Raw genomic sequence first — 11,593 nt, 5'->3', positions numbered from 1 at the left:
ATGCGTGTGGTGAAGATGAAGGCGTTTATCTCCAGGTATGAACCAGTACATTTAACTTTTAAAATCTCTGACATTCAATTTTTAAGTCACAATTTTAAATAGGCAATCTGGGATGTTCTTTAAAGCACGCACTGCCTGCATTTCACATTACTGTCCATCCAGGTCATTGTGTGTAGACACCTAATAACTAATTGCTCTGTTAATCTTCCTTCCACTAATATGTTCTTCACCATTAAGCTACTTTCCCCTCCCCTGCTCTCTCCTGCTCTAACCTTCTTTACATGCTTGTATCATCATATTACATGCCTGCTTCCCTTCCCCCTGGCTTGATCTACTTGTTATCCCATCTCATCTTCTCTCGTCTCCATGGCCGCCCTTATTCTCCTTGATCACCACGCCTCTCAGTTCCTCTCCATTCATAAATGCACTTAAACAGATGTACACACTATATTTTGTAAACTTTCTCCTACCCTCCAATAGGTATGCACAGATGGCTGGGGAGGAGAATGTGGCTCTGCCCAGTGAACGTGGTCCTCTACTGACTCATATCAGAGCGCGGTTGACTCAGGCGCCAGAGGAACAGCTGAAGAGAATCCCAGAGATGCTGAGGACTTCAAAGCTCAACTCGCTGGCAGACAGACTAGAAAAAAGGCTCAGGGAGATTGAGAAAAATGCCCCACACTGTGGCTAATTGGGATTACAGTAGCCTACACACCTCTTGAGCCAGTACACAGGATTATCTTGTTGCCAGGAAATATTTGAATAGATTTTCTACCATCATTGACATTTTTGAACCATCTAGCAAATGTAATTCCACCCATACAACCCACTACCTCACTGCCTTAAAGGGTCGATACATGGACAGGTTTTGGGGCAATTGTGAAAGCGTATTTCTTTGAGCAGGGATATAGGTATTAAACATGATGAATACATAAACATGATGGATGTCATTATTAGATTTGATAGAACTGTAATTTTATTTAATGCGTTATGCAAACCTGTGTTGCATGAGGGTGAATTCACATTTACTGTAGGTGAGGTAGGAAATAATGATGACAATGAATAAATCAAATTGAGTTTAATAATACATTTTATGGCTTGTTATATCAAACTGAACAATGCCCCAGTTTACATGTAATAAAGAAAAACTAAAATATTACGTTTTTGTCTCACTGTGAGGCATAAATGGAATAATATCTGTCCGCTATGAGGACAGGTGTACTGCCCTTGGTATGAACCCAGCGGGTCCCTCACTGCAAGGCTAACTGGCTTGTTTTGTGTCTCAATGATGAGACAGGTGACTGGTACTGGGCTATTACATTGTTGAAACAGCTGAGAGTGCAGATAAAGCACTCTCAAAACCACCGAAATCTGCTCAATTCAGGACTACTAAATCACCATGAGGTGTCATCATTGTCCTTTTTTGTCACTGCAAAAAATCTGGAAACAACTAATTTATCTTGACACAGGTGAAAAGACTAATAAAGTAATAGAATATAATACTTTTTTTAAACAAGCCTAATGGGAGGACTTTTCATGTGTTCATAATAGACATTCTTCAAGTGTTATGAATAGAAATGGGGAAAATGTAAGTATTTGAAAGAGGATCGCAAATGGAAAAATACCAAGCTGCAGACTTATTATGAAATCTATTAAAACACACCTCATAATAATAAATAAGAAATTAAATGATCACATCAATCGTACATCTCTTTATGTTGAGCCTGGCGGGAGAGGGGTGGGGGGAGTTTGTATATGTTCTGTGTGGTTACTTTGTTGTGTGTATAGGCCTATGTTTTGTAATGTTTTGTATTAAAAAAATAGGATACATACATCCACAATTGGAAATGTTAAATCCTACTAAATCAATCTCCACTGAGCTCCTAACCTCAGATATGTAAGGATTTGCCTGCCTTCAAAAAATGGATCACATTAGAGATATTAATGTAAAAAAAAGTTCCTATCACTCAAAGATTTGACAGCCCCCCTGTAGTAACTCTGAGGACCCCCTAGGGATCCCTGACCCCCTGCTGAAGACCCCTGCACTAAACTGTTCATGTCTCTCACTGTCTTTTAAATGACACTGAATATTGTTAATAACTTGTTACAGTCTGGTGTTTTCCCCATGTCTCTCAAGTGTGCTTTTATCACTTCCTTACTCGAGAGGAGCAACCTTGATCCATCAATAGCATCTATTATAGACCAATCTACAATGTTTGGAACATCACCTAGTCTACCCTACACACAAGAACAGACAGTAATCTATTCAGCTGCCGCATCAGAAAAGTAGCCTCTATTTTTGGAAAGCTCACAGCGAGAGTATGGGACAATGACAAACTTACAGTCCAGATGAAGGTGCAGGTGAACAGAGTCTGTGTTATCAGCATATTCCTGTATGGCACTGCAGCTTGGACCCCATGATATACTCACATCAAGAGCAGAGGCAAAACAACTTTCACCTGTACTGCCTGAGGTGCATACTGCATATTATATGATGATAATAATAATAATAATAATAATAATAGTAATAATAAATACACTTTATTTATATAAAAACATATGTTTTAAAAACATGCTGTACATATTTCAATAACATCATGTTTTAAAAGTGTTTGGTACAACAAGACCAAATATTCAGTAAAACAATAAACGTTATTCATAATCATTGGCACCTGATCAGTTCCTCTTTGGTAGCTAATCAACTAATCTAACATCAACTAAACGGTTGATGCTGTTCGCTGATGGCCAAAGCAGTTCAGAGGAAATGGTTCTCAGTCCAGACTGATAATCATGAAATGGTACCAGCAGCGGATAAACCAACATCTCCAATTCCGCCTTGCTATCGGTTGGATCCCATGTGTTGGATGGGATTGTTGGCATTCCGTTGTTGCCTGGAAGATTATGACAACATTTTACTTTCAAATGTAATTTATTGCATATGCTTGACATCAGTTTCCATCACAATGTCAGCACTAGTGGACATTTGGTCACACTAGTTCAGCCAGAAGCCAGTAGTACAGTACTTGTAGAAAGTACATTACATTACATTACATTACAGTCATTTAGCAGACGCTTTTATCCAAAGCGACTTACAATAAGTGCATTCAACATAGGTAGGGAACGAAACTACTAATCACCAGAAGTCATAAGTGCATTTCCTGCAAAAACAAGCAACCAAGAGTATACCTAGCGCTAAGGTAAAAGTGCTATATATCAGCTACCTACTTTCTTAAGTAGAAGTAATATTACAATTTAGGCATTATCCAGAGTGACTTACAAGTGCAATATAGTAGTAGTAGTATAAGTGGTAGTAGTAGTAGTAGTCGTATAGCAGTAGTAACATACATTATAAGCTGACCGCAGGTCCTGGTGAACAGCAGTGAGTTCTGTGGTGGCATTGCTGGGGGCCCGTTGAGCCCATTTCATAATGCATTTTTTAGGTGTAAATGTCTGAAAGAAGAGCTGGAATTATTAGGATTCCTCTGCAAAGCAGGGAAACTTGTTGTATCTGCTGGAATTCATCATCATTATTATTATTATTATTATTATCATCAACATCATCATTTCCACAATGTCGAGGAGCTGTATGTACCTGCATATGGGATGATCATGTAACAAATAAAATCTTGAATTTTGGATCTTCAAGGCAAAGTGAGTTCCATTATGAAATGGCCTTCAGAAGAATGTGTAAACATACCACATGCACAAACCTTTAACTGGACACTGGCCTCACCCCAGGGACCTGTGTATCCCTGAGAAGGTCTTACTTAAAAAAAAATCCAGCTTGGTGCTACGTGCCCAATTTGATGCCAATTGCTAAAAACTTGTAGAAGGATTAATGATAAACTTAGTTGGACAAAACTCTAAACGTAATGTTCATGGTTATTGTGCCACGCCAATCAAAAAAAACGTTTCTTTTTTTTTGTCTGAGTAGTGGGTGAGATCTGCCAAGTTTGGGAACTGCAATTTTAGTGGAGGAGAAAAACGAAAGAAAGAAAGAAAGAATAGTCCTAACAGATATAATAGTACGTATTCATAGTAGTGAAGTTTACCTTGTTAAATGTTTTACACAACGCAAATGAATTCTTGAGCACCTGTTGGCACAAATATATTATTCATTTGTTTCATCATGACATCACATTCTGTGTGGAAAAAGTCTTAAGTAATGAATTATTTTTATTATCTCTCTCCCTCTTCCTGTCTCTTTCTGTCTGTCTGTCTGTCTGTCTGTCTGTCTGTCTGTCTGTCTGTGCGTCTGTGAATCTGTCTGTGTGCCCCACCCTCACTCTCTCTGACGTCAACTTTTCCTAAAAACACCACTTTGCGCTGACGTAGGGCATGTCCAGTCCATATATGGGCATATTTGTCCAGGCAAACTCACATACAGACAACTTGAACTTAATAGAATAGAAGAAATAGTGACCTCTCCATATGTCACAGCGATCTTAGAACCCATTTGCTTCTGAATCTCCATGAGACACGCTTTGTCTGAACCACAGAGTCCACCACAGGCCCATGCCCACAGTGCAAAGCATCCTGGAAAATACAGGAAAGATTTATTATGGCATTCATTACAGTTTTACGAATGTTCATCATGGCAAAATAATAAATAATAGCACAAAAAGTAATTAATAGCCTAATGCCTATTATTATTATTATTATTATTATTGTTATTAGTAGTAGTAGAAATCTTGTATTAGTAGTAGTAATATAGTAACGTATATCAACAGTAGTATCACGTATGTATTATTATTAGCAGTAATCTAGTATTGATAGTAGATGGGCACTCACCTATCAGCCAGCCTCTGTCCATCAGTCAACCTGTCCTTGCCTATGTCACAGGCTGCCAACCGTACACCTTATATACCCGTCCACGACGCAATGTGTCCATTCCCAACATGATTGAGATCTAAAGGTCAAGCGGGAGCCTTCACCTTTAAAATGACTCAAACAGGCAATCAAGACTCAGAAAGGTACAGTAAACTCAGGCGCAGTTATTTGATAAACAGTTTTTGGAGAGAGCTAGAGCATCTTGATAACAGATGTGTATCTCACAAGGATTTCCCCCCTCACACACAAGCCCCACACACACACACACACACACACACACAAACACGCACGCACGCACACGTGCACACACGTACACACGTGTGGTTAAGGTGACTGTTTGGTAAGGTTGTGGCCTCAAACCTTGATGAGTAGGAAAGACATCCATTACTACAGTACCACTATTAGTATCATTCTTGTTTGTTTGTTTAACAGGCAAGCACACATAAGCACTGGGTCAGAGTTAGCTATAGAGCTAATCTGCATCTGTCTGTGGTCCTGGGCAGGAAGATACAACAAGCAATACAACTTCCATTTACTTCAATTTTGGGCTCCACCCACGCACGCACGCACGCACGCACGCACGCACACACACACACACACACAACCAGAGATACAGATAACATCAGAGGTCAGTACACTCATTCCCTCAAGTGACATTTCCCCGCTGTGATTGGCCAGCAGGGGCCTTTTGCAGAGGTCCTGATGACTGATCTGCAGTGGGAGGCTCACTGATGAAGGCTTCCAAATAAGTTTGGGTTTTATTTTGTGAAAATTCCTCTCTGACAGCAAGCAAATATAATTTTCCCGCACAGGACTCTGGTTGAGTCACAGTCATAACCAGTAACCTGAACATTCGATCCAAGACTGAAGAGGTCATCATACTCCACTATCCTTATATAAATGACACAAATCTCTGTGCCGAGGATGCGAGGGAGTGTGTTACATTGCTGTACTGTACCCACATGGCTGACAAATGCTGTAACTATATCACTTGGTCACTTGCAGTTATCTTTACAACCATCTGTGGGCCATCTGTGGACGAGCCCAGCAAAATGCCCAATGTTGTTGCTAAATAATCAACTTATTAGCAATTAAATACATATTGAGTGTTGGAAACACAGTACAGAAACAGATACAGGAAGAGTGGGCCTCTTAACAATTGTGGGCTCAATTCCAAAATGTATTTTTTGGGGGGAACATTAGGAAAATGATCTGAAGTAATGTAAGTATACATGATTTGAACATTCAAGGTACAGTATATCATTATCAGACCTAAATTGGATTGTTCTTGGCCATAATCACTGGCTATTCACAGGTTTTGTAACATTTTGTAGCAATTGTAGAAATATTAGGCCTTAAATGTCAAATGTACAAGCATGTTCAAATCATCTATACTTTACTGTACATTACTTCAGGCCATTTTCAGTCAGTAACTTCTAAGTTTATTTGTATAGCACATCATGTATTGCAACAATAAGGCAATTTGAAGTGCTTTACATAAAACATTGAGCTAAATAAACACATTAGGCTATAAAAGGATATTTGAATTCAGTACAAATTAGGGGGGGGGGATTAAGAAGTTAAACACCTAGCACCTATTCAGAATACAGAGCCAAAAACACAATATAAAAGGAAATTTGAATACAATAAAAACTATAGAAGTAAATATTAAAAAATATAAGATAGTAAAATTACAGTAATAGAAGAACAAACCTGAATAAAAGACAGCAGATTTTTAGCTGTGATTTTAAATAAATTAGTTTCATCAGACCTGTAGTTTTCTGGGGGTTTGCTCTGGGAGTTTGTTCCAGACACTCCACCCATCTCTGATGTGAAATCACTCAATCCGATAAATGTAGTACTGCTGAATTACCGTTAGATGTCGCCCTTGTCATTTTGTCAGGGAAGGTAAAGGTAGGCTGCCTATCAAAAACATTAAAAAGAAAGACAAAAACATACAAAGTCTTGAAACGTCGCTTGAAACAGGAAACGTAATAATACAGTTGGTCTAACACATTTCCTTAAACAATCATTTAATGATAGATCCATGCATGTGTTAAAATCTTACATTCATATATTTATTAGTAGAATTTTGTGATTGACTTTTTTATCAGACAAAAAATATGTTCATTCACTCTTTGGCATAATCCATGCCCATTGCCCATGCATGAAAATGATCAAAATAAAAAGAGTTCATGGCCTTTTAAAACGTAGACCTTTTACTGAAACAAGTGAAGCTTGATTTGAATACAACTTGTATTGTTATAAAAGGATCTTTAAACGATTTGTCACGATTTGTCATTTCTCGGCCTCCTGGTGCTCCTCTGAGCCCCAACAGGTTCCACAGCGTACTGCCGGCAGAGTGCGACACCGGTGAAAAAAGCCAATAGTGTTGATTCTTACCCTTTTCCGCACATCGTATCCAAAAAGTAAAGGCATTCCCATTCCCCTCTGCTCTCAGATGTTTTACATTTTTGCGGTCAAGACAATCTAACCGACGGGCTAAAACAAGCGTTTAAATCGCTTTTTTTAGTCAGCCTGTGCCATATGTTTTCCGGGAGCAGTACAGAGCATGCGGACGTGGGTTGACTGGCCAAGGGCTGACTAAAAAAGCGATTTAAACGCTTGTCTCATCCCGTCGCTTAGATTTTCTTGACCGCTACAATTTGAATCATCTGAGAGCAGGATGGACAACCTTTACTTTTTGGATATGATGTGCAGAAAAGAGGAATAATCAACAATATTGGCCAATTTTCGCCAGTGTCGCACTCTTCCGGCACCCGACGCAGTGGAACCTCATCTCGGAGCTATACAGCGGAGGGGGAGGTTCCGATTGGAGCTAAGCACCAGCGTGACATTAGAAACAGCAGTGACGCCGCCGCCCCCCCCCCCCTTCACTGAGCAGGCCGACATGCACGGTTCACTGACTGTCGCATCACCGATCGGGGAGGGGCCCCGCTCTTTACAATTGGCTGCCAAAAGCAAGAGCTTTTTACGGTAGGCTCAACACTACAGAGGGCGTGTGAGTGTGACTGTGTGTGAGAGCGTGGCGAACAGTGGTCTAGTCCTCTAGTTTATCGGGTTTCAGCATGACTTTAAATGGATTCTAGCGTTTTTTCCCCAGCAGCATCCAGACGCTTTTCTTATGCATAGTGTGAGAAACAGGGTGCTGTAAAACAACGGATGGAGATGATGTGTCCAGAATAGATACATGTGGATACATTGATTTCATGGACACTGCAATCAGACTAGATACATGTGGATACATTGATTTCATGGACACTGCAAGGAGAGAGAGGGACATGTAACGGTTACATTGTAACCGTTGGGACTACACAGCACCTGACACTTCTGCCCCTGGACTGCATCTCTCCATACTGTTATTCTAAAGCATCTCAATGCGTTGGCCATAGTGTTTCTGTTTTCGGATTATTGTTTATTGACCAACACACACCCCAGCAAAAATGAGCGAGGAAGTGTCATCAGATGTTCCCAAAGAGCTGCTGGGTAAGGATATTGCCTCATTTTCACTTTCCCCCCCCAACGATGTTCAAATAGCCCATGTATTGGGTTTATTGTAGCTTCATGTGTAGGATATCATCCCACAAAGATACAGTTAGACATGGATCAATGTATAGGGCACAAGTGGAAAAGACTATTATAGACAGCAGATTAAGTATAGGCTTATTCGTGGAATAATGTGTGTTGTTTGTTTCTCTGAATCTTTATAGAAAACGAGGCCATTGTTATCGTTGAAATGACAGCAAAGCATGAGATATTGTTGATGGTGGTGATCTGACCATAATAGAAAGTGTGAGCCTATGATGTGTGAATTATAGCCTATGTGAGATTAAATGTAATGCGAGGAAAGCCCTAGTTGAAATAAGAGCAGTCAGTCTCTCATCGCATTATAGGGTTATTATTATGGCCCAACAAATCCACCCAGTCTTTTTTATTTGTAGGATCATCATGGTCATCTCAGTTGAGAATCATAATGATGTAGAACTTGCCCTGCAGGATAGAAGGTCTGCAATTACGTTCATGCAGTTTAGACTCCAGTCCCGAAACAGATTGTGTGGTTCTAGTTCCCAATCTCTTTGTGTGGCACCACAGTAGCCTACCTCAGCTTTTGACACCTCTGTGCAATATTGGACAAGCACAAGTCATCTCTTATTGCTGTCTCTCTCTGTACCACTTTCACTCTCACATCACATTCACATTGCTATCCACTGAATTAATTCATCTTGACCAAAAATGTATAGAGGCTAATATGCAACTAATTTAGTCACAGATACACATGGTCCTCCTCAGTGTCACATTCATAGACTGAACAGACTCACAGACTGAACAATTGTCAGTTTGCCACTCCCACACTCAATTATTGTTGTTTGTGCCATGCATGTACCATGTACCATGTCATTGTGCCACAATCCATGTTTATTGAGTTTCTTAGGATCCCCATTAGCTGGTGCATAACATCAGCTAATATTCCTGGGGTGACAGTAAACAAGACAATTCTTCCTTGTGCTTTATATTCAATGCTATACCATACCAGACCAGACCAGACCAGACCCTAACTCTAACCCAAACCCAGAATGTGGAAGTTTCAGTTAACGGCAATGAAATGATAAGAAAAGGCAGAGAAAGCGGAGAGGTGGGATGTTGTTGATGTGTTGAATGATGGTGTGTGTGTACACCATCATGGGTTTTCCCAGGCTGGTGTTTTCCCAGGCTGTTTTTCCAGCGTTTTTATATTTAAACTGTGTTAATCACGTCTTGGAAACCGAAGTGTTTTATACCTTTTGTTGATAGTAAAAATACACACTGGCCAGCCAACATATTTAAAAACAATTATTTCCATTTTATGCTTTAAATTAGGTTGGAAGGGTGGAAATCTTAGAGCAGGGAATGACTACCCAGTATGTTTTTTGCCATAATTATTTATTTCCATGCCATTATGAGATGAAGCATATGACCTCTTTGGTTTTGAGTTCTATCACATACTGTATGTCCCATATCCTAATTTCCTTTCATAGGGAATTTTTCTGATGTTTACCGAATAACATATAGACTGACTAAACCAGCCATGATGTTATGTGCTGTTGTCCAGATGGGTATAAACGGTCATTGTGAGAAGCAGCCATTGGTGTCTATCAGTGACTCAGCATCCTCAATGAGTTATGCAATGTCACTCCTTCCATCATGCAAGGAATAGTACAAGGAAGTACAAGGAATTCCACAATGATGTAAGAATCGAAAAAGTCCCACTTTTTACTGCAAGCAGCTGTTCACCAGGTTCTTTTGCTGTGCCTTTTCAGAGAAGTCATCTTTAGAAGGCCCATTCACTTTAGGAGTGATATAGCAAGCATATATAGGGCATGGTCATTTTTCAATTATTTTCAGATTATGAAAGTGCAGATTGTAAGCTTTCGAATGATGTGTCATACAGTGAAATATGAAAACAGTTGGAAGAAGATATACATATTTGAATGATGGTTAAACCTCAAATCAAGAAACCATGAGAAAAAGCCTGTCAACGATCTACGTTATTCAGACCTCTTACTGCAGTTACTACTACTAGGTTACGGACAAACTGATGTAGTATTTTGTCATCCTAAAACTGCTGTCATGTGTTATATTGAGTTCATTCTTCAAAATGTAAACTTGTGTAAGATGAAAAAATAAAGAAATGAAAACAAGAACAACAATTTAAAACAAACCAACAACCTTCCTCGATTTGCACGATTTCATGTTTCCCGCCTTGCGGATCATTCCATCCGACTATGTCACATTTTCTGTAATGGATTATAGATTTGTGATGGGGGATATCTATGATGGCTAGCAGAGGTTACCTGCAGCTAGATAGCCTATCTCTTTGTGCATGACGATGTGTCCGTGAGTAGGCTAATTGTGAATGAAATGAGATACTGATTGGTGTTGAGGGGAGCAGGTGAGAAAGTGGTGAGTAAACGGATTGCTGGCAAAGAATAAATTAGCCAAGTGGCGGTGGGGTTGTAGCTCAGAGAATGGGAGATGCCGATGGAGAGGGGTAGACATGGGCAGAGCGCAGACCACGGTGAGTAAAGCACTGCTGATAAGGGTGAACAAGTTAGCCTTTGTCTCTGGGCACAGGGTGTCTGCCAGAGGGCTTGTTTACAACAGCACAACATCCAGATTCTAACCACTGCTACATGCAGGATCCTGGTACAATGGTTAAACAAAGACACTTAATGTATGAATGCCAATGTCTAGATGAGACACTGAATATAAAAGGACAACAGGCCAGGGCTCGTATATATCAACTAAGCAATATTCATTGTTTTATTTATTTATTTCACTAGAGATACATTTTGCTCAACATATCCTGTAATACCTGCGCACTGGATAAATAATTAAACCACTGGATTGTTACTTGAACGAACAGGCCAAATGCAAGTGAGTCACCATGACCCAGACAGAATTTGGATTACTCACACACCAGTGAAAGAACATCAAAGAAAAATCCATCCTGAAATATGTTTTTCTATTTTGCACATCAAACAAAATATACAAGAATGTTTCCTCCAAATCTTAAAACTCAGAAAACCAAGGCTCTACTTTATGAGCCCTCGATTGGAAGAAGAACAATAAATTAGGCACAGACTTTACAGGCTCATAAAATGTAGCCTATGTTAAAGCTTTAGCTTAACAAGACCATTTTGGGTGTCATCTCCATGCCTTACCCATTATCCCCTATTCAATTTCTGGTTAGTTTTGCATTATT

General features: G+C 39.7%; 2 protein-coding genes across 4 annotated transcripts in view; both read left to right on the top strand.

Moving 5' to 3' along the window:
* The window catches only part of LOC311042377 (tumor necrosis factor receptor superfamily member 6B-like), a 4,268-nt gene extending 3,227 nt beyond the window's left edge, over positions 1–1,041 (top strand). For both annotated transcript variants that reach the window (XM_084053071.1, XM_084053072.1), the window contains exons 4-5: positions 1–35; positions 481–1,041. The exon at positions 1–35 is cut by the window's left edge and continues 53 nt beyond it. In XM_084053071.1, coding sequence (XP_083909197.1) covers positions 1–35; positions 481–691 — 246 coding nt within the window. In that variant the 3' untranslated portion in view covers positions 692–1,041. The remainder of the gene's footprint in view (positions 36–480) is intronic.
* Positions 1,042–7,858: 6,817 nt separating this feature from the next.
* Positions 7,859–11,593, top strand: part of LOC311042788 (F-actin-uncapping protein LRRC16A-like) — a 93,797-nt gene continuing 90,062 nt past the window's right edge. For both annotated transcript variants that reach the window (XM_084053793.1, XM_084053792.1), the window contains exon 1: positions 7,859–8,337. In XM_084053793.1, coding sequence (XP_083909919.1) covers positions 8,295–8,337 — 43 coding nt within the window. In that variant the 5' untranslated portion in view covers positions 7,859–8,294. The remainder of the gene's footprint in view (positions 8,338–11,593) is intronic.

This window comes from Gymnoscopelus microlampas (assembly GCF_963454915.1).
Source record: "Gymnoscopelus microlampas genome assembly, chromosome: 3".
NCBI classification, from domain to species: domain Eukaryota; kingdom Metazoa; phylum Chordata; class Actinopteri; order Myctophiformes; family Myctophidae; genus Gymnoscopelus; species Gymnoscopelus microlampas.
Note: the sequence above shows the minus strand (reverse complement) of the source record. Positions and strands in the feature narration are given on the sequence as shown.